General features: G+C 42.0%; 1 protein-coding gene across 2 annotated transcripts; it reads right to left on the bottom strand.

Moving 5' to 3' along the window:
• Window positions 1-1,564: 1,564 nt before the first annotated feature.
• On the bottom strand, window positions 1,565-23,939 carry ago4 (argonaute RISC component 4). 2 transcript variants are annotated; one of them, XM_070921827.1, is made up of 19 exons: window positions 23,761-23,939; window positions 16,528-16,702; window positions 16,142-16,262; window positions 15,230-15,411; window positions 14,245-14,381; window positions 13,079-13,213; window positions 12,172-12,259; window positions 11,820-11,967; window positions 11,565-11,684; window positions 11,240-11,368; window positions 8,488-8,621; window positions 7,656-7,840; window positions 7,312-7,471; window positions 6,767-6,938; window positions 6,404-6,547; window positions 5,972-6,106; window positions 5,775-5,876; window positions 4,917-5,116; window positions 1,565-4,197 (listed from the first exon to the last, which is right to left on the bottom strand). In XM_070921827.1, the coding sequence occupies exons 1-19, from the start codon at window positions 23,777-23,779 to the stop codon at window positions 4,089-4,091; spliced, it is 2,595 nt and encodes an 864-aa protein (XP_070777928.1). In that variant the 5' UTR covers window positions 23,780-23,939; the 3' UTR covers window positions 1,565-4,088. The 2 variants fall into 2 exon arrangements, with proteins under 2 accessions (XP_070777928.1, XP_070777926.1); XM_070921825.1 differs by having other exon boundaries at window positions 11,207-11,368.
• Window positions 23,940-24,408: the final 469 nt, after the last annotated feature.

The raw sequence follows: 24,408 nt of genomic DNA on the forward strand, positions 1-24,408 counted from the left end.
CAATGACGAGAACACACCTGCTATGTTATAGGCATAAAATACCAATTTATTACTTTGCACATTAACACAAGAATTCCCTGCAGGCTAAAAAAAAAAAAAAAAAAAAGAAAAAAGAAAAAAAATGTATTTGAACATGTCACATAATAGCAATAACAGCAAGTGAAGGGCCCTCTGCTGGGGGCGGAGCTACAACACGCCCCGCCCCCAGAAAGGGCTCCACCCATTCATAGAATCGGAACGTTCCATTCACGGAATTGGAATGTTCCAATTCTATTGCTATTAGACAATCACACACAGCTTCAGAGACCACTAGCAGGAACAAAAGAAACAGAGCAGAGCTATAACAAACCCCCAAAAAAGGAACCAAAAAAAAAAAATAAAAAAAAGGGAAAGTAAAATAAAAACACACAATACACAATGTCAAATTACAAATCCGTTAAGATATAACAATATATCAAAGTGAGAGGAATTTAGAAATAATTCATGCTCTCTTTCTATTGGGGCACAGAAAGAACTATGGATCTTTTTTTAAATTTTATTTTAAAAAGGTTAAAAAGAGGTAATCCTGCTCTGTTGATGCCATGGGGACCCCTTCACAAAGAGGAAGTGCATTTGTGAGGGGTCAGCAGAGTTGCCATGGAGACAGGAGAGACCCCACTAAGAGGCGTGGCCACAGGTACAAACCAGGAACGAGGAGACAAAATGGATGCTCGCTACAGTAACCTGGCAAAGAGGAGAGGGGTTCGGCCTTTAACGGGTCCACGTTTGAAGAAAGTACCTCGTTTGAATTTGAACACGACGCAAAGAGCCGGCCCCCCTCGCCTCAGAAAACAGCTTGTACCTCCCAAATTACTGACATTTGTGTAGGAATCTTTAAAATGCATCTTAGAGAGACTGGACAAATATTGCTAGCCTAAAACAGTCCCACTAAATTGATAAACATTTACCCCCCTCCACCCACCCCCCCAAAAAAAGCGTTTATATTTTTTTCTTTCTCATAATAAATATGATCCCAAAAAGTTTTTTTTTTCTTTTTTTAAAAAGGACAATACTCTGGCATGCAGGCGAGCAAAGTCTACATTGTGTTACTTTAAAAGAAAATTGTCTACAGCCTACATAACTATTTCACCAAATGCACATTCCCACTGATTGATACAAGCAAATAAAATAAACTAAAAATTAAAAAAATAAAAGTACAGAGACACAATTGCGAGATTAGACCAACAACCACAATGAGTAGAATTATAGCTTTGTTTTTCCACATTTGAAAACTGGGTTAATATTGCTTTGCAATGTCATGGTACAAACAGGGAGTGATCATTTATCTGACTGGAGTTTAATGATCAAATATTGTGAAGGATATAAAACATCAAATCATTCCCCATTAGAGATGCCAGATGAATGTTCAATCACAGCCCACTTGGCTTGGTAAAACTAGTGCACGTTTTAAAAACTGATCTGCCCCCCTTTAAACAAAGAGTAAAACTTATTGCATGCAATGCCTGGACAGCACCCTCCCACCCCCGCCCCCCCCCCCCACCCCCCACCACTAGACCTCCTCATTTCCAGCTTCTCTGCTCCTAGCCGATGTCAACGCCCACGCCTTCAACAGGCAGGTGCTCAAACTCATTCATAGTAAACCTGCTGCTTTACGGGTGGTTTATTACAAAAGGGCTTTCACTGAGCCGTCCCCCCCTGATGAGGCGTGCACGTCGACCGTTTCTCCAAACCCTCCTGTCCTACATCTTTATCCAACCGCAACACCAGGGGGCACCACTTGTGCAACCGTCACCACAGGCCGTCGCTGATGTCACCACGGTTTCCATGGTAACAGTTTGCCGAGTGTTTGTACAGGGGGTCCAAGGGCAGTGCTTATGCTTATTGTCAATTCATTTAATCCAGTGTTAAAAATGCATAAAAATATGAAACAAACACCGTCAAATAGCAGAGACTTTAAGATGGGTATACTTCAAATACACACAGAGTAATAGAAACCATTGTTTAAAAAGTCTAAAAATTCAACTCATTGCCTATCGCAAACCGCCTTTAAACAAATCCCTTAACCAAGGTTCTCTCTGATTACAATCCCTGATTGTCTCCATCTATCTGATCAAAACCAACTGATACCAGCTGAGCGATGTACGCAGCGGCAGATCTGTTTTACCGGGCGGGAGTGCTACACAAGAGCTCAAATCTGCCGCTAAAGTTTACTCACATCAGAACATACAGAGGAAGCATGAATTCATCCATCCTGGGGCCTACTTCTTCTCACCATTAACCAGAATGCTACAAAAAAAAAGTCCAACCCAAAGCTCTACCCCTTAACCTGCAGCTCAACAACTGAAGTCTATTCCTGAAGTCGCACTAGTAACTATATAACTGGCTTTGCTGCCAACCTTAAAATTTCATCACAATAGTAACAACATTGACAAATACGATAACAACAACAACATCAATGGTAAACTACTAATTCTAAACAGTTTTTAAGATAACCACAAAACATCTTATATTAAACTTTTACAAATCTGCTTTGTTGATTCGTATGTATAAATGCATAAAGGTAAGAGAGATTGAGAGTGCCCTCTGTTGCTTGCCTAGCGTCCCGGGTCAGTGCAATGAATTGGCCAGTATTAGCAAAGGAGACCTCAAAAACTACGTTGGTTTCCGGCTCTTCAAACTACTACAAAAAGAAAAGAAAAAAAAAAGTAAAACAACGTCCAGCAGTGTTATCATATAATCTTTCAGATAATCAGGTCCAAAGAAAAATAAGACCCTGCTTTTCACACAGAAAGCAAGGCTGATAAGACCATACTCTGTGTTTAATGCCTTCAGCCATTCAACAGGTCCCAATGCTGAGCCAGTCACAGGCCAGACCACGGTTACTACTGCTACACGTCAGACCTGACTTCACTTACTACTTGAAATGGATTCAGTTACTTTTCCTGGGATTCAATGATGTTTTGAGGCACAAAAAGGAGCAGCTGGCTCCAAAAAGGTGCAAATCCCACCCATCTTACAGGCTAACACGCGTGTTCAAAATGTAATTCAAAGCATTTCAATTAATAAGTGACCCAGGACTGCTACAAATACCCACACCAGCCTCTATGAGGCCTGTTTAAGTCATATGTCTCAAAGTTGCTCTATAGATGTAAATATATGCTTATATGTACTGTATGTGTGAATATAAAAACAACAAATCTGAGGCATTTACAGCAGTTATCTCCTTGATTTCCCTTTACAATTCAGTGGCCTGCCATGAAACACACATGCACACACAAACACACTCTCATACAGCAGTACATGTATATACAGAGATGCACACACACGCACACATACAGACTTGTGTATTCTTCGCTAAGATGGGAGGAAAGTAGTAATGGGCATGACACCCAGGTCACCTCGCTTGTAAAAGACCGTAAAGGAGAAAAAGTTAAAACACACGCTCATAAAAAGGAAAAATATATATATGTATATATATATATATCATTCTCAAAAGGTCGACTCCCCTCCATCTCTTTCCTTTAGAGTTCCCTCCCCACCACCCAATAAACCCAAGACCTTGTGACAGATTTTGCCCAAAGGGGCTTTGAGGTAAAAGTAGATAAGAGTCCTGCTTAGCTGGGAGAGCTGAAGAGCTGCGCTGACACAGATTGTGCCAATCCACTCCCTTGCTCAGTGTATCTTACAAAACACAAGAGTGCAGACATTCAAATAGAAAAAACAAACTCAAAATAATGGCTCAACTTGTAGTATGTGTGTATGGTTTGTTTTTGTTTTTATCGTTTTTTTTCGTGCACTGGAAACCCTCAGGGTTCGCAGTGCTGAATTGCTGGTTTGAAAGGCGGCTCGATTGGGAACGCTGGTTGGAGATTGTTCCTTGAAACAAAAACCTGCTGGACATAGGGACACAGCAGATTCCCCCGTCCAAGAGCCGCTTTGGTGCAGATTCAGAAAATGTAGAGTGAGGTTGAAGAGAAAGAGACAGACTACAAGGAGAGAGAGATGAAGAGAGAGACTGGCAAATAAGAGAGATAAAAAGACAGAAAGAAAGGGAATCCGCGGGTGGACTGGCTGACGTGCTCGCTAGCTCAGGCGAAGTACATGGTGTGCTGGGTATCATAGTGGATCTGGACTGCCTTGGCCAACGCCTGGGGGTCCCGGCCGTTACTCTGGCCCGACACGTGGCTGCCTTCAGCACTGCAAGACAGAGAAAGGCCGGGTTTACTTTGACTGTCAGGAATGATATCACATAACAAACATGCAGGAAATAGAAGGTACAAGGACAAAAACAAGAGCTGTGTTCTGGTAGGTAAGTGGTTTAGTCTCTTGCCTCTGGAAACACGTCTAGAGAGCTTTCTCTCCTGTCTCCTCTACATCGATTACGATATCGATCACTTTTTAGAAAGTACAAATGTTATAAAGTGCTTTGCAGAGACAAAAAGAATAAAGATGCTCTGTACAACACACACATCACAATGACAAAGACAACAAGTGTGCTTTAAGATGCTTTTAAAACATCTAAATACTATCCCAAGGTCCAAGAGGCTCGGTTGCAAAAGCATGAGCATCCTTAATTTTCAACCTTGATTTTGAAAATGTCAACAGGCCCTCCTCTGAGGACCTGAGGGCCCCTACACTGGGACAGCGAGTCATGTCTTCCCAGTCAAACGTGAGATGTTATGGGGCACCCCGGGGGCCGTTGTTGCATGTCATACCCCTCTCTACTATCATCTATCCAAGAAAGTCATAATCACATTTTAACGATAATTATCCATTCGGGCCAGTCGATGAAAGCATTTTAAATGCTATCACACAGCACTAAGATGTGTTATCCCTCTGGGTCTGGTCCAATACAGCCAGATATGAGCTACTTCTCTTTCTTGAACTAGCACCACAGATATCCAGGGCTGACACACCTGTCATGGTCTTTGTCCACCAGGTGATAGCGGGCTCGGAAAGCCACTAGCCGGGCGTAGTAGGCTGGTGCTGGGATGGAGACGGAGCGCGTGCAGCGGACGTAGGTGTGGCACAGCTGGTAGGTGAGGAGCTGCAGTTCGTCGGCAGTGAAACAGTTGTCATCCCACAGGACATGGTAGTGGGAGGGACGACTGGTTCCCTGAGGGAAGATGGAGCATAACATGTTACATGTCAATACTGTGCTGATCATTTGATGTCATGTCAGCTAAGGACTTCTGTCTGCTAGTTAAACTACCTGCTTCTGTCTCAAAACTCACAACTAATTGTGTGCAGCTTGTGAGCAGGTGTGCACACTCTTTTTGTTTGTTGGTCTTAATTTCAATTTGTATACAGGAATTTCTTTGTGTTCATAGAACAATTGAAGAGCAAGAAGCAAATGCTGTCATGTGCACAAACAACTGCAAGTGTCTGTTTCCACTTTTTACAGCTATCTTTTTAAATTTACAGGGGACAAGTGTTTGATAGTGGAAAGATGGGAATGTGGGAAGTATATCACTTTAAATAACAGCCAAACCATCTGATGGTTTCCCGTAATCATGCCGTTTATTGTCATTAAGCATCATTACCGTGGTAACCACAGAGCAAAATTGCCGTACCCTTGAAGAGAATTTCCACTGAAATAATGGGTTGTAACCATAATGTCTATTTTTTGTGTGACAGTGTTTAAATGTGCATAATTCTGTCAAAACTGGTAGAGAGACTTGGGAGAACTGGCGTGAGCAGGACACAATGCACATGTTAGATTTAGATAAAGTTCCACCACATCTATGATACGTGTGTGAGCGTGTATGCCTCACCTGAATCCCAGCATGGCTGCACAGGTAGAAGTCAAACTCGGATGGGTGTGTGATGGTGCTGTCCACTGTGGTGCCTGCTGGGACGTTACCGCTCTTCCCAACCTGCAGGGGTTGAACAATTAGATTATAGTTAAGACTCATACAATACAGAAAACAATTCAGTACCACACATCATAGCAGAGTGAACTCCTACTGACCCTCTCAGCTTTGTCAGAGCAGAAGAGACGAGTGTGGTGACGCTTCTGGACCACAATGTATGTAATGCCCGGCCTGTAATCCTCCTCCAGACTGATGCAGGCCTTCCTGATGGCTATCAGCTCCGGCCACGCTACCTGAAAATACAAAAAAAAAAAGAAGACAAAACACACAGACTTGAAAAATGTATCCTATGTAACATGTTGTCTTGATATACTACTGAATTTTCTGTGTTTATTTCATATTCTAATTTATTCTAATGTTTGCATCGTCATCTTTAAATTAAGGTTTTGACAGCCTCCTCTCATAATGAATCAGAGATGCCATTCCTGCCTCATACATCACAACAAAATGGCACAAATCTGGCAGAAATAAGCTGGAGATAAGCATGAAAACAACTGGTAAATCTCTGCCAAATGCTGCTAATCGCTCACCTGTTTCATTTGTCCCTCAGACACACCGCCACGATAATAGATGATTCGTGTGGGCTTGAAGCGTGTGGACTTGTAAAACTGGATGAGCAGCTCCCGCACCATGTTGGTCAAGTCTTGAATTACCTCCTGACTGAAGAGCTGCTCCTAAAGAGACAATAACAACTGATTTAGACTCAACAAAAACAGACGTTGGCATGATCCAGTCTGCAATCTCTCCCATCAAAGTGATGCACTCAAACTTTAACACAACAGACTGATTTAAAAAAAAAATTACTCAATTAATGAGTACAAAGTAACAGCTTATCAATAGTGTGAAAATCCAAATGTCACTTTCACTAATAAGCACACACAGAATGTTGTTACCTGGGACATGTCTTGTCTAGATGTCTGGACTCGCACCGTGGCGCAGTAACGGCTGGGGTGGCCGTCCATGCTGCCCACCACTGCAGCGATGGACGGCTTCTTCCCATCACCTGCCGGAGGATGTGTGACATCCGCACCAAGAAAGATGACAGGCTGCTGGAACACAGAGGGCCTGAACCAAGAACAGGCCACACAAAAGAAAGAAAGGACACTTTCCATCACAGGCATGAACATCATATTTCTTATTCAACTTCTTAACCAAGAAAAGCACGACCTCGAAGTAAAATTATGTGAGAAATGAAAATGATCCAAATATCATTATACAAAGAATTTAAACACCAGATGAAATAAATGCCAAGAAGAGAAAAATTTATATGAAAATGATGAAGATTATTACTCCAACTTGGTTTGCTCTTTACCACATGATTACCGGGGGACTATTTGTATTCAGAAAGCATCTGAACAATCTACAGCATCCAAAGCCAAGAAACATTCCCACACTCCCATCTGGACTGCAGAGAAGAAATTACAAAATCCATGCTGACCTCTGATGAGGCACCAGGACGTTGTTGATGCCTCCCAACTTGGCGTTGATCTTGAGGCACAGGTTGGAGAGGGTCTGAGGGGACGTCTTCACTACGTTCTTCACTTGCACACACTGGGTTGCCATGCCAAGGAGAGTATCACCCACCCGCTTTACCTCAGCTGTAGATGGAAACCGAGACAACAAAGATCAACATCATAAAAATGTACTTTAAAACGGAATAATAACCTGTGGAATCAAAAAAAGTTCAGTTCCCACATGTGACCCTCTTCCTTTGTTCCATCATATCCAAAAAGATTTTCCTTTATTCACTAAAATGCAAAATTCTGAATTTAAATATCTTACCATAGACTGGTGTTTTGCCAGGCAGGATGACCACAATCAGCTGCAGACCTACGTAAGACATCTTGAGGTGTTTGAACATGGGCTCCACGCTGTCAGCTCCTTGGGCGTATTTACAGAAACATGGCTGGCCTTGAATGGGCATCCCAGCGTCCTTGGAGATCTTTCGAAGCTGGTCAGTGAAGCTCCTATCGAAAAGCATTTAAATGCTCATCAGAAACCAGCAATATACGCATAAGCAGACAACTTCTAATAAAATTCAATGTAATAGGGAGAAATAGATGCAGGACCATTGTAACTGCAGGTTGTAGCTAAAGCCACACTGGAAGCATTGTGAGGCTGTAGTTGGACACAGCAGTGCTTTGAGCTAAATGCTAACATGCTATTGTTAAGCTGGTATAATGTTTGTTCTTCTATGTTTATTCTCCATCTTAGCAAATGTTAGAATGCAAACTCATGAAACTAATTAACTAAACACAGCTGAGGCCGATGGAAATGTCGTTAGATCTGCAGATATTTGATCATAAACTCAAGTATTGGAAAAATTCGGCGCAAGAAGAAAAGTAGAGAGATCACCGATCGCCAAAATTATTACAATTCATTCTGAGGGGGACATGAATGTCATGACAATCCATCCTATAGTCTATAGTCACTCAAAACCACCAATGTGAACCTCATGGTGGCGCTAGAGGAAAAGTCAACAGACATTGCTGACCAACAGACACACGCTGTTAGCATGGCCGCTGCATAAAAGGCTCATCATTTGCCTTGTTCTGTCACTTCCCTTTTCAAGTATAAAGTACATTTGTAGTCTCGTTGAAAAGCCATGACTCACTTGAGCAGGTCCTCCCGACACTGTTTCTGTGGAGCGAAGCAGGCCACAGCCCAGACCTTGATCTCAATGCCGGCGTAGAACTGCTTCCCTCTCATGTCCCACACGCCCTGGTTGGGCGTGGCCACGGTTTTATTCTGCGGAGAGAGTCCCTACTCTCTTAGTCAACCCCCCGATTGGATGAGCCAATACAAAAGGTACAACAGCCCAACCCACACTTTGATTTTCCAACCATATACAGACAGACAAAGCATTAAAAGTCCACCCAGCTGGCCTACAGACCCTGTACATTGTTAGCTAGATGAGACACAGATCAAAATATTCTGTGCACATTGAGAGGCTTCAGTTTCACTGTTCATGAAGTATTAATCTGCACAAAACATACACAGTCTATGGTGAGCATTGCGAGATGTATTTAGAAGAGAGAAATGCTCCGTTTGTTTTGTACATAAATATTCTGGTTTTATAGCTTTCTATATCAGAGTCCTGACACGAACAGAGAAGAGTAGTGTATCTATTAAAAGACGCATCATTAGGTCAGAGCTCCTACTTCAAGTGTGGTTGTGAATACAAATTCAAAGGGCAATGGCTTTCAATTAAGTTAATAGGATCTGCCGAAGGCCATTAAGAGCTTTTACTCTTCACAACAAGTGACCACAATGAACTACTTGAGACTGGCACGCCAAGAAAGGTTTCAGGATTTAAAACTACCTAATAAATTATTACAGGTTGTTGTCAGTAATATAAAAACTTCACAGTGCATGTTACACAGGAAATAGAGTGCTGCTTTTCTCTTCTCATTGTACACATACAGTCAACTTCAGAGAGTATTCATTTTTGTTTCTGTGAATACTTTAATGCAACTGTATGTCCACCAACATCAGCATGCCGTTTCCAATTGAAAGGCGAGTGTATTTCATTCATACCAAGTGATCACAGAAAAGGGAAAAGCTTTCAGTCCACATTTAAGGGCATTTCACTGGAAGCCGATTAGACTCGATATCCCAGCAGGCATATGGCCAAGCCTTTCAGAAAGAGAGTGTTGTGATAGGATCTTGGCTAAATTAACCAACGTATAGTTCAGGCAGCCAATAAAAGGGATTTAAGCTTGGCACTGGCACATAAGAGCATTTTTTTTTCAAGCAACAATCTGCTGTAAGTCTGTGAAGAACAAATGCAAATGAAGCAGAGAGTGTAAGGGAAAAGCCCCCCCCCCCAGGGATCATTAAAGTTTCATCTTATCTTAGCAGAATCACTGAACACTGCCTCTGAACGAGGTGTTATGTTCCAGTATCTGTAGTATTTCTATTAACCATTTCATTTTCAGGCTTTAAAAGTGAATCTTTCAGACAGGTTTTTACGTTAATGCCGGTGAGTCTTATCGTCATCCTGTTGGCAGCACATCCATTTTTACCCTCTTACACACAATCCTTAAATCCCAATACAGCCTCTCAAGCCTGACAACCAGGCAGTAATGTAGCATTAAAAGGTCTGTAATTCTGTAAAAAAAAAATGGGTTGTTCATGCTCCCAGTTACGTCTTCTGTTGACAAGCTGGATGCAAATGATGCCTTTCAGATGCATACAGCTTTGCTCAAAATGTTTTCTCTTATCTTCTGCATGCAGCATCCAATCAGATCTCTCTAGACGGCTGCTTTGAGATTCAGTGGGTGAACCTCAGCAGTCTGCAGTAACTTGCCCCTCATCTGCATTGCTCCACTAACACAGACTCTACTGAAGGCAACAGGTGAAAACCCAGAGCCTTCATCCACATGCACCATAATATTTACATACTTGGAAGCTGTGTCAGTGAAGGGAAAGAGAGTTTAAAGAGGTGCACCACAGGATTATAAAAACTGGGCAAGTTCCAGGTCTTACAGGTTTAATCTAAGTTGAATACTGTATCTAGAGTTGCAGAGGAAGGAGGAGTCGCTGGTTCTTTCACTATTCTTTGGCGTTTTTCCCCATTTGAAATGTTTCTTTAAATGACATTTTACTCAACATAGAAACGTGGGACGCTCCTGGATAATGGAACAATCCTGTAGGTTTAAGTAATGGCCACCAGTTTTATATTTTTATAACTTCCTTTCTAATAAATCATGTTTTGGCCATCAGTTTGGCATGGCGGACGCTCTACATGCTAGAATACTCATGAGCCTCCGCTGCTGTTCATTTAAGCTGCAGATTGTGCTATCAGTATATCACCGTAATCTTAAGCATTTAATTGTCATTAGCGGCATGTGTGACAGAATTTGAAGCTCTGTGATTGGGTGTTTCTTACCGAAATGCACATTGGGAGTCCTGGTTAACTTCTCATCTTACGTTTTTATGTACACACCTGCAATTTTTTAAAGCAACCAGATTTTTTTTTAACACAGTTACACATCTTTTGTAATGATGACTCAACTGGGGGAAGCCATAGAAGTGCTCCAACTGTCAGTCACCTCATATTGTCTATGGAGAAAATGAATGGGACTTCTTGAAATAGCTCCTCCCGCTTTGCAACTCTATAACATTTAGTAAAAAACTATTTTATTGAGTATTTAAATAATCATTCATCTCAAATTTGCTCATAAATCCACTGCTCAATCAATGAGTGATGAAGTGTACTCAATTAATAATAACTAATCAATTAGTCTGCAAACCTGGATCTTCCCCCATGTCCCAGCATTCACTTGTGTCAAGCTTGCGCCCCCAGAGTGCAGCCCCTTCCCAGTACTCACCCTGCCACAGTCCCGTCCTGTGTCGGTACTCACCCGGCCCCCATACTGTAGCATGGGTGCTGGGAGAACACGGCCTGTCACTTCTGTCATGTCATTGTGCACCACAATGCCAAATTCCTTCAGATAAGGGTCCGGGCCCCCGACCATGCTGTTACTTTTGACCTGGGAACGGAGGAGAAAGTAAGGAGGAGGAGTTGGAGGATTGTTGCAAGAAATCAGAATTGTAAAGAAAATAATCAGAGAAAATGGGATTGAGGAATGAGAAAGAACTGACATAAAATATCCATCCAAATCAACCAAATGCCAGCAGCTCCTGTTGCTGTTCTTACTCCCACCCCAAGAGGGAAACAGCACTCACCAGTCTGCTGATCTCTTCCTGTCTGTCGGGGGCTGAGCGAGCTGTAGCTTTGATCATGGTGGATGTTTGGTTGTCTGTCAGTTTCTTGATACAGCGCTGGCCTGCTACGATGTTACAGACCTACAGAGCAGGAAGAAACAAAGTCAATCAGATAAGAGCAACAACAGCGGGAAATTAAAAGGGAGAATGTTACCATTGGAGATGAAAGATGACTAAAATAACGATATTTAAGCATCAAAACAGCCTCTTTCTCACCTCCAGGGGAAGGTAGGTGTGCTTCTGTTCCTGGCCTACTTGCAGGCATGGTAAATGGGGATACTTGAGCTGCAGATTGTACTTCTGCTTGAAATACTGCGCTACTGTGCACTCCATGGCTTGGCCGTTCTCAAGCTGTAGGGGGAACCTGTGAATAAATGGAAAATGTGGGCGAAGGCACACAGAAGTCCACATGAGTATGTAAAACAAAAACACAAAAGGAAAATATGACCAAAGTTACATTAATTGTATATTTACAAGGTCTTCAATAATGTTATGACTTTGTGGCACACTAGACAACACATGCAGTGTTGTCCTTGCTGACATATGAGGGTGCACAAACGGCACTTACGTTTGGTGGCTGGCAGGTCGACGAGTTACATTGCACACACGGTACTTCCTCTTCATTTGACCACAGTGTGTGACCTCAACTTTTAAGCCTGTTTAAACACATACAAGAAAGAATGGTGACAGAATCACGTGAAGAAGCCGCACCATTTCCCCCACTAACTGCAATTTCAAATATTTTGATATCTTTAAATTTTAGCAGGTTGTAATTGCACGCTTCTCCGACTCTTATGTCATTTTCAGGCCATGATGACGATAAATGCTGACAAGGCAGCCATATTGTGTACATGGTGTTTCAGTTCTCTGCAGTTTCTCTTTGCACATTTTCAACCACTCAAAAATACAAACCAAAAAGGAGAAGGAGGAGAATAGAAAGAGCGTACTGAAGGAAATATGAAATTCCACACCGTCTGGTTCAAAATGACATGAAATCTGAAAAAAATACTACAAGCTCCTGAAGGTTATTTGGTTTCTTTCTTTGTGTATTTACAATAACACAAGTGCAGTCACACAGAGACTAGAGCTGCTTGAGTGTGAATATCATGGACATATTCTTTCTGATTTGAGACTGCCTAGTTTCTGTTCAAAGGCAGAAACTAAATCCTTACCCCGAGGTTAAGAACAAGCGTTCTGCATTGGCGTAGGTTAAGCAGTGTGTATGTGTGGTGGGTATACAGCATGACTGTGTGTCAGGAGTGGGTGTAGCTTCTGTAGTTCTTACACACTGCATAAAAAACAAACATGCATGTGCCTTCCAGGCCCACACCTTACTGTAATCTCTGTGGTGGATTTACAGTGAGTCACAGACATTGTGTATATAATAATGTGTGTATATCTGTTACTGCTGGCCCTCCTTTATTCGTTTCGGCATATTGTGTGTGTGTGTGTGCGAGCTGGTATTGAGTGCTCACCTCGTATTTCCTTGGTAAATTTGACGCGCTGCGAGTCGGTCAGTGGTTTGGTCTGTTCGTTGATGTTCTGTATATCTAGCACCTCGCACATGAACTCTATTACAGGCTGAGCACGGTAGAAAGCTGTCGCTGACACTGAAGGATAGAACAGATATGATATTATTCAGCAAATCAGTCCCATAAATCAATAACAACAAGCAAACCAATGAGTCTGAGTAAACAGTAGAGTTAGGGAGTGGGGAGCAGCATTTAAAGCATCTTCTTGCAGACTAAATGAATGTCCTGATCTCATCAGCAATAGCTACGAACTGCGAAACACCTTTCCACAAGAATAACTTGGTCTCCTCAATATAACCGAGTGGAAACAAACAAAAAGGTCCCCGTCTTTGTCTTATAGAATGAGACAGTTTTTGGTCTTGCTGTTAAGCAGACATCTCAACCACCCCTTCACTCTTAACAGATTCAGGAACTGCTTTAGTGCCAAAATGACTTGTGAAATACTGAGTTTTACAATACCAACTGACTTAACAGGTGTTCAGACAGAAAACAGCCCTGTGTTGAAAAAAGAAATGCAAGGGGTTGCATTGTTGGGGGCATGCTGTTTCAGGTAGAGGAGAGACAACTGAATACAATCCCAGAGGTTCAATTAGAGTAATAGATATGGGTTTGAAGGCTTATCAGATGCCATAACACTGCATGGTTTATAATATTATTGTACAAAGGTGGGATTTCAAAACTCTGGATGTTATCGCAGCAGAAATCATTATATCTTTCATCGAAACGATCGGGAGGTTAATAGTTTCGTCAGGAAAAAGTAATTTCAGGCTCTGGATGTCTGATTACTCCTTCTTCGTTGAGATGTAGGTGAATTAAACTCAGGTTTTCATTCATTCAAGTATCTGTCTTTTTCCCTCATGTATGTAACCATTACGTGAGGACATCAATTTTTCTACCCGATTTAGTGGGAAATCTGTACAGTCTATCGTTACAGTCTAGGCATTTCACACAATCAATTGCTGATTATCAGTGATTGTGTGCATGATAACATTTCAGTCAGTTAACGCCCACACCAAATATTAGCCTCATACAGAATACTGCACTATACTAAATACTCAAAGCAAATTTAAAATCACAGCTGACGTCGATCAGCTCCACTTAGGTCTTACCATCGATGTTGAGCATCATGTTCCACATGGCAGGACGGACAGACTGATGGAAACCAAACCACACCTCCCTGCCTCCACCCAGCGGATGGTAATAGCCCTCCGGAGGGGAGAAAAACGAACGCCCTACAGGAGTATACCTGCGTACAAAAAAAAAAAAAAACACACCGAAGACGAATAATGCATAAAAACCAATCAACATAGACTCAAACCACCTCGAATTAATGAAATGTCCACAAGATTATTTCACAATAATCAGTCAGATAAAGATTCTAATTAGTCAGTTTATTATGTAACATATTTGGGTTCAACAGCTTAAAGTAAAAAAAAAAAAAAATGTATGGACACATGCGAAACATAGATATAACTAAAATACGTTTTGGTCTTTAGATTAGACAGTGAAAGCACAGGAGAACCACTTTAAAGACACATTTTATGTTTGCAGGGTTTGCAAATTAACATAAAATGGTATTAAATCTATCAAGTGTGTCTGGAAATGTGCACTTAATTATCTGTGTGTCAAGGACCCATCTAGTAAATAGTCTAAACCCACACAAAGTTATTAATACCAAAAAAATAAAAAAAGGTCCGGGTGTAACAGAGTGCAGTGAATTGATTTCTCCTCATAATGCAGTAGTGTGGCAAGTGTCATGTTTTTGGTGTGATGGGATATGATATCCAAATCAAAGTCAGCAGATTTGTAAATCCATTTAGAGACGGACACAAACATGTCAGGAATGCAGCGCCCTGTGGTTCAGTTGCTATAGTGTCGAGCTACAAAAGCTACTGTTGGGTAACGAATTCCATGAAAATGGATCAAAAGTAAGGCACCAAACAACAAATTATAATATGATTTGATCAGGAAGACACAAGACAGCAGGATATTAAGTAATACAGAGAAATAAAAGGTGAAAAGACGTCAACAGATGTGTAGAAGATGTGGGTGTGGTGTGTTTGTGAAAAGGCAAGAGGGGATGACTGTCGGTACCTCATGGAAGGAAGATGCCGTGTGATGACATCCAGAGCCTGAACAGAGTCTTCGGGGACCTCGTTAAGGTGACCCGACAGGGCTTCCAGCAGCATCTGAAGACTGACCACAGACACCCACTGCAAAGACACCTTGAACGTCTGATCTTTCCCCTCGCCAGGCAGAGTCACCTCAAGATCCACCTAAAGATGGAGAGAGAGAGACAGAGAGGAAGATGAGGACACAGAGGGAGGGGGAAAGGACAAAGGGAGAGAGACAAAAAGATGAGTGGACGGAAATGGATTGAAGAGCAGGTGATGGGGACAGACAGTCAATAAATACACAAGGGCACAGTAGTAGTTTTTGCTAAGCAGGCAGGTTTGTTTAAACAAAGGAGGCAGGTTTTTCCAATTTGTTCTGTGTATTCGTGATTAAATGTTATTGTTTGATGGCAAGCCTCTCTTCTTCCCAGTGATAAAAGACCAAATGCAGTGATCTCACATTAAAGAACAGCTCCAATGAAATTCAATCACACACCTTTCACTCTCACCCAATACTCACTGTAAGGTTCTCTCTACAATGCAATATAAGTGTTTGAACATAACAGGAATAACAAGGACGTGTAAGAGCATTCAGGTGAATGGGGTTCTATCTTCCATTCGAAGAGACCTCCAAAGACATCAGTACTGGTCTTTCCAGACCGATCCAGCAGGCAACCTTCCACTTACAAACCCACAACCTTATCAACTAAACTATCAACATCCCTGCCTGAAATACAAACAAATCACTGGGTTTAGATTCTTCAATGCAAAACAATTTCTCCTTTTATGAATCCTTTAGAGCTGCTTTCAATATTTACACACTGTTTCTTTTATAAAGACACTTAAATTGATCTGTTCACATGCTGATGTCACAAGAGTTTGAAATACCAACCCTGTCTCTCCCAATTGGCAGTGGATGTGCTGTGTACATGTTCCTCTTCCCGTCGTAGCCAGGCTGCCGGTCTCCAAAGATCTGCATCTTGAAGTGCCGCACCATGGTGTCCACCACTTCCCTAGATGACAAGGATAACAGGATGGTAAGCAAAAAACACAGGTAGGCAGTAATTTAAGTAACATAATACAATGTTTGTGGTGACAACATGAACTTCTTTTTCCTCATTTCCCAAATTACAAGTATCTAAAACTTTTAGGAGGCATGTTCCTTCCTGGGCAGTCTGTGGTTTTAAGACCTACAGATGCGACTGGTATTTCAAAATCATCAACATCTAAGATGAAACCTCCACCCAAAGAAAAATCCCCATCCCCGTGTGCATTTACCTGTTGACCCTCCGAGGCCGTTTCTCAGGCTTGATGTCGATATCATAGTGATAGACATCAATCTTGGGAATCTGCACCTGGAAGTGGTTGGCCAGGAGCCGGATGGGTTTCCCCACTGTGCCGAGGCCGGGACGCCGCGGAGGCTGAAACAGAGAGGGAGGAGGGGCGGGCGGGCCTGGAGAGAGCAGAGAGAAAAGTGAGTGTACTGAAAAATGCCATAACTTTACTTTCTTACTGATTTTACACATAACAAGTGTGAATTACCAACATCTTAGAGTTTATATGGGCTTTTATTGACATTGTTGATACTAGTCACTAGTTTGCATATGAATATCAGTTACTTTCTTCATTTTAAATGTTGAATTTAAAACAACATTAGTCAATTTCCTCCTCTCAGTGAAGACTGAATGTACCAGACTCTTGAAAGAGAGAGCCAAAAAATAATTAAGCTTCAAATAAAGCATGCTCGGCATTTATTTTGAATCTGAACAAAGGCGGCGACAGTGAGAGCGTGTGCACTTTGCATTAAATGTCAAATTTTAAAAGATGAATGTGCGCGGCGTAACGCCAAGCTTGTTGCAAACTATCTCATCAGTGACACCTGCTTGAATGCACTGAAATGGCCTCACAGACTCACATACACGCCTTGATTGATCCGTAACTCTGGCCCCTGACCTACATGGGTCAACTAGGGGCTGGCGAAACAATGACCTCCAATTATCTTTCAGCCCGCCCCCAGCTCCACCCAGACACACAGGGCGCCCACCCCTCACGCCGAGACAAAGACCGAGCTCCTCTCAGACAGACAGCAGCAGGGCCATATGGAGGGGTGCCACGCACAGTCTGGGATTACCGTTAAACACACACACACATGCATCTCACTCACATACACACTGCGTACAGTATATCCACGTGTGCACAGGTACCCAACACAGGTGTAGCGCCTGCAAATCTTACACTGTGGCATAAAAAGTTGCAGCCAAAGGAGGAAACACTCAAGTCATCAGTTAAAAACAGCACACATACGTGCACATACGTCTCATCTAGCTACAAGTGAACCTTGATCTCACAACACTACTACTCATTGACACTGACATGGAAGGAGGAAGGAAGGAGGCACCGTGATGCTTCCTCTCTTTGTTAAAAGCTGTTGTTTTGGCCTGCCATGCATCACTCTGTGCGAGAGTGGCTGCGAGGAAACACACAGTCCATCTTTGCTCCGAATTTAGTTGAGACAAAAGCCCGCAAAAGATTGAGAAAGGCAAAAAATATATATACATCTCAACAAAGTTAAAACAATGTTGTGTTGGTGGTATCGAAGGAGGTTGGAGGAGGCTGCTTAATGCTTTTGTCAACTGACAGCTATGGGACTGCGGGGGTCCTCTTGAACTCCATGCACCCACACGCTCCAGTTAGCAAGTGAAGCGCGAGAGCACGGACAATCGGGAACCTCCCCATTGCTTCCTGAAAACACGCTTCCTAACATGCCCTCATCTAGCCTGGGCCCCAAATCAACTCCCCTGCTCCCTACTACCCACTCCACCACCACCTCCTCCTCCTCCTCCTCCTCCTCCTCCTCCTCCTCCAGCATACAAATAAACCATTAGCTTGATTATGACATCATTCAGCTTTTCTACATCACTATGGTCACGATATAATCTCAAATAAGAAGCTATTTGTTGCATGTGTGGTTTTCTTTGTCACGACTTGGATTAAAATCAGATGATTCATTCTACTTTGTCCTACTGGCCTTGTTACTGATGGCAACAAAAGGCGTACCAAGTGTTGAACACTATGCTGCAAGCTGAACATTGTGTGTATAATTCTACGTTATGTATCACAAGCACACTAAAGCATTTCAAGTGCATTGCAGTCCAATAGTAATTCAAGTGCATAGATATCTGCCCTCATTTTGATGCTGTGTCGTATGGACAAAACGTTGTGTTGTGTGGAAGGCTTTACAAGCAGGAAAATGTGTTTATACAACATTTTGTACTCTGTTGTACCTGTATATAGGGGTGGACAAAAAGTTAGAATAAAATGCAGTTCAATACAACAATACAACGGCAAACTATGACCACATAAATTACCAAATGGTTGAGTGAAAACCTCAGAAAATTACCTTTCACAAAGCTAATATATATTGCAAGGCTACTGTATTCAGGATTTCTGCAGGATTCAGCAAGTTATATCTAAGACTAATACCACATCAAATGCAATTTAATACCCATTTCATGACCATACTATGGCTGCAACCAACAATTATTTTCATATTGATTAATCTGACAATTATTAAATCGATTAAACGCAATAAAAATATTCAGCTTACAAGGATATACAAATCTGACAAAGGCAGCCAATCTTCACATTGGAGAAACAGTAACCAGAGAACGTTTGACTTAAACGATAAATCGATTATCAGATTTTTCTAAAGATCAACTACTTCATTAATCGACTGATCATTGCAGCTCTAGTTCATACCATCCAAAGTATCAACGTATGAGGAAACAAAATTCAAAGCCTTTAAAAGACATTTAAAGTCCTGCGGATACCCTGTGTATTGAATTGTATCACTTTGTACACGGGTTTCTATTCATTTCTGCTCGCTGGGTGCACGAACAGGTACATCAGAAAGAGTTTTACTCTACAGTGTGTGAGAGTGGCGCAGTGAGTTCGAGGTCTTCCTCTTCCACTTTCACCAAAAACAGAGCTGCACCTATATATAGCCTCCTCAGCTGCCACACTACCACACTTAGAAATGTATGTGTCTCAACATGAAATGCCTGAACCCATCTTTCCTCCACAACCCGTCTACTTACCACAGTCAACACCAACTGTAACTGTAAATAAAAGGAGTTTACGGCTGCTAATAATTATTTTCACTATCGATTCATCTGCCAAATGTTTTCTTGATTAGTGGATTAATTGTTCAGTCTATAAAATGTCAGAATATAAATATAAACAATGTCATTAAGCTTAAGTTTACGTCTTTGTCTGACCAACAGCTCAAAATCAAGATATTATGTTTACCATCACATAGGACAAAGAAAAGCAACAAATTATCACAACTGAGAAGCTGGAGCTACGAAGTGTTTGGCTGAAATGATTAATTTGATTATCAAAACAGCTGCAGATTCAATTTCTGTTAGTCAAGTAGTAGATAAATAGACCATTTGTTTCAGCTCTAAATGAGTTTCTAACTTGCACAATCCAATTGATTGGGTTTGTTGTTTTTCCTCATGCAGCACCGTCTCAGGTGAGTTTATGTGCACAAACAAAACGGCAATGGATACAAATACATGCAGCTGATAAACCTGACGGATACCAAATGTAGGGATGCAACTGAGCATTGTTTTCATTAATGATTAACCTGCTGATTATTTTACAATGAGACTATGAAACGTCAATAAATGATGAAAAATTGGCGATCACAAGCTCACGGTGACTTCGACTTCGACCAGCAGTCCGAAAACCCCAAGATATTCAGTTTGAATGTTGAATGATATACGACAAAGAAAAGCAACAAATCCTCTCACGCGAGGAGCCGAAACTAAAGACTTTTTGCCTTATTTCATTTTTGCATGAAACATTATTTTTCTGTCCATCAACTAATCAGTTAATCTTTTCAGTTGTATCCAAGTGATGTCAAAACCAATAAGCATAAATGTTGGGTCACTTGATGACACTATGATGTGGAAAAAAACCCTACTTGGCCTAAATTTGCGTAAATGAGGATATTTTAGTGCCCCAACGTAGAGAAGACACATCATGGGGGAACGATGGACACAAAAGGCAAGCAGACACAAAAATTCACCAACAGCTTCAGAGAAAATTCAGGAGAAACATCACATGACCATCCAGGTCATCCAACATTACTACTTAATCAGAAATTAAGGCTGCAAATATGAAGAACATTATGTCCATCACAACACACCCTCTTTTAAGTGATTTCTTTTCTGAATATGCTGCTGCTCCTCTTCTTCATGAATGTCACACATTTTGTTAGTATAGTCTTGATAAAATGTACATTTTTTAAGCCAACTGTGGGTTTTATTTAGCAGCCTTATCATGCACTATTGAAGAACAAAGAGTCTGTCCATCCTTTTTTTTTTTTTTTACATCATAACCAATAAAACATTTTAAATAGATGTCACATAAAGAGACCCTACGGACTTGTCAAAGGTGGCATTTAGGCCTTGATTTAAACAGCCCGTGAAGAAAGCTTCCTCCATAATTTTATGCTTCTGCTCCAAGTGAGACAGAGCTGCATCTACTTTGAGTCACAGAGGAAGTGAAATTAGCTTTTCTTGGCGCAGAAAATGACAGATGCACTGGAGGCCAACAAGTCTTTCTGCTCCTTATGTAGTCTGAGTGCGTCTCTTAGCTTGGATCCAAATTGACAACTAGCATGTTCGAGGCGCAGCACAACACGGTACAAAGATTATTGCCTGTCTGTCCCACTACGCTGATTTTTCTCTTCACTGATCTAATGTTTTAAAACGATTAGATTGTGTGCAGTATACTCACATTTGCTGAGAGGGGTTGGCTACTCCTGCACTGTAGAGCCTACTAATGCTGTGTGTGTCCCTGGTAACCACAGTGTGATCAAGCAGAGAGACAGCTGGGCTTAAGCTAAGCATGAGGATGATGGCTCGGCCTGGTGATGAGTCAGAAACTAACTACTGAACAGGGAGCGTGCTGACACCCACCTGGAAACCACCTGGATAAAGGTACACTGGACTGTGGAAAAGGCAGAAGTACTGAGAAAGACCATTCTCAGTGTAGAGAAGTTTAATTCTTAGCTGTTGCTTCAGGAGCTATTTGACTTTTAACTGGTGAGTTCGGATACAACACTAAGCAATATTCATTATTCACATAGATTTCACCTGTGCAGTCCATGTTCATTGGCCACAAACAGACTGTGGAGACATACAGAGTGTATGTGTAATAACTCATGCTGAGATTATCATCAAACATTCCTACATTTTAGCGCGAAATGGACTCGTTTCACTTATTTTTCTACAGGCTTTTGCCTTGAATGAAGCAGAGCCGTATATTTTGGGATAATCATGAATTTCTCGCTCAAAGTGAAACATTTTCAGCTTGAGTAGTCTCGTCTTTGCCTCAGTTCACGCCACCTAGCGTGAGTTGATGTCTGTCGGCCTCTATTTACGTCTTTCCTGTGAAAAACTGCGCATTTCTGCCAACTGCTTCACTGCTGTACTTCAGCAGTTGCACCTCACAAATTTGGAAACAATAAAAAACAGATTAAACCAGCTGCTTTGTGAAGACACCCCAGGCCTACATCACATCATTACACTCAACCTTTGGGGGGCCCAAAACCACACTGAAGCAGAGGCCAAAAGGTGCGTGTTTCTGAAGAAATCCCCAACAACCGAACCAGGGGAGGCTGACAAATGCACTTTTCTAATTAAAATTTGCGATGTGAACACTTTGTTCTCAAGTGGGGCCTCCTATGCAGGGCTGGATATTATTGGAAATGTGTCTATCCGCTTTAAAGAAGCCATACAGCATCGTTCTTGTATCCCTTTGCTGACTGCAAAATTGAAACTGTGTGATTTCATTGTGATCTTGTCTTGTATCTTGTATATCACTTAATACATCTGTTGATTAGCAAAGCATTCCAAAAACTTGTTTTGCATACAAGACTCCTATAAAAAGATGCATCCTACGATAGGCCAGTATGACCGTAAAAGGTCTGAGATTGGTACTGGACACAAAAACCACATTGCTGTATCCCCATTTATCATTACTAATGTGAATAAATAACATCTACGATGGAAAACCTGCATCCACACTCCACTTTGCACAAGGTAAACATTCATTAAAATACTAGTCCTCCCTGAAAAATGTCTCTGGCAGGTGGAAATCCTACAAGTACCAGGTGAATTTTGCAACGGTAACAGCTGCTTTTATCATGGATAAAAACTTGATGGCTTGCACTGATTGTGTGTGACAATGAGGCTGCCCTGGCTCACACACCTGTGGATGGTTGTGCAATATTGTTGTCTCCAAACATTCCCCTGGACCCTCACACAGCACCATGCATCTGCTTAACATTTGTTTCAATACTGTTGCTGAGCAAATTTCCCCCCTTAAATAATGCATCCTGGTTTTCTTAATGCCACCACATTTCCTCTAGAGCATGTGGACAATGTGTGCGGACATACAGCAAAACAACAACAATAAAACATTTGTTTCGCTGTCACAATAAAATTGCTCTGCAGGCGGCATTCAATTCACCTTGTATCTAAGGGCGCATTTCACAAACAAAATGAAGAACTGTTTGACTCTGTAGGGAAAAAATGGAGGTAAACACACATCTTGCATGTTGTGACAATACAAATGCATTGTATCGCTGGGTGTACAGGTGTGTGGCTGATTTTCCTCCGCATGCTTTATCATTAGATCGCTGCATCGCTGCAAAATAAGTGCCTTTGTTCATCATATAGGAGACGAATAATATGGAACTAGCCTGCAGATATGATCGATAGAAGCGCCATCGATGCCTGCTTTGCTCTCACAGACGCATAAAACCAGTCAAATAAGAGTCGCAAAATACGCGCGTCTGCTCGTTTAACGCCAGTAACAGTGTTTTATTGGTATCTATTTTGTTTTCCACCCATCGCTGTCATCTTGGACGAGGGCAGCCCGAAGAGACGCACTGTTCCTGATGGCGATGGTACAAATTTAGATGGTTTAGCAGAACAGGAGATTTGATACAGGTAGGATATTTTGGCAAATTTCGACAGGATCGTGTGGTCTCATTTTAGAAATTAGGTCGCAGTTATGTGGCCAAAAAAAGAAACACATCGTAGAACAAACATCAACGTAAACACACCACGACGCGGAAGGAAGGAGGAAGGAAGGTCCTAGTTAAATCCCCACTCACACAATGCCAGCCCCGACACGACGAGCTGTGCGTGCTTCAGATAAATAAAACCGCGCAGACATTGCTGGATAACCGACAAAAAACGCCGTCCCTCCTCGTACAGACAAGAAACGTGGCTTCCACTCGGTGTAAATAAAGTCACCCGCACATATACACAGACACACGGGCTGGGCCTCGGTTTGTTTTCCCCCTCAGCGCGTCGAGGCCTCGCTGCAGCCGCGGCCCCCAGTGAAGCGACGCATTTGCGCACACTCGCCCCACACACGGCTCGCGCTCCCCGCTCCTCGCTCGTTTTCTATTTTGTTTAAAAAATCTCTTACCGGGTCCGAGCGCTTCCATGGCCGAGGCCTCTCTCTCCGTCTCTGTCCCGGCCTGGCGGCTCCGTACCGACGCTGAAATTGGGGGCGGTATCGCGAAGCTTAAAGTGGCTAATTTAAGAAAAGGGAATATAGATAGCTGCGTGGATGACTGCTGACTGGACTGACTGACTGACCTGAGCTACCGCTGCTGCTGCTGGTTCTGGGGATTTGTAAGTGCGCATGCGCCAGTTAGAAGCCTAGGATCCCGCTCTGCGCATGCGTAATTTGCTGTAGCGCACTGGTAGATCAAACTTTAATGATCCCAGTCAGTTAGGGGGGTGTCCTGTAAAACTCATCATCATCATGGACATCATGAATAGATATTATAATATCAGACAAGAACATATCATATGGTGGGAATGTAAATACGCACAAGTTACCTAACCAACACCAAGTGAAGTAAAATTCATTCATTCAGATTAACGGTGGAAAGTAAAGTACATTTGCTCAAATACTGTACTTTGGTACTGTACTCAGGCACTTGAATATAATACCAGCTGTGCCAACTGTACTGCACTCAAGTACAGTTGGTACTTGAATTGAAAAATGACTCATGTAGAGTAAATTGTGATGCATTATTATAGATTTAGCTACCTAACGGTATATAAA

The sequence above is a fragment of the Enoplosus armatus genome, chromosome 16 (assembly GCF_043641665.1).
Source record: "Enoplosus armatus isolate fEnoArm2 chromosome 16, fEnoArm2.hap1, whole genome shotgun sequence".
In the NCBI taxonomy this organism is placed as follows: domain Eukaryota; kingdom Metazoa; phylum Chordata; class Actinopteri; order Centrarchiformes; family Enoplosidae; genus Enoplosus; species Enoplosus armatus.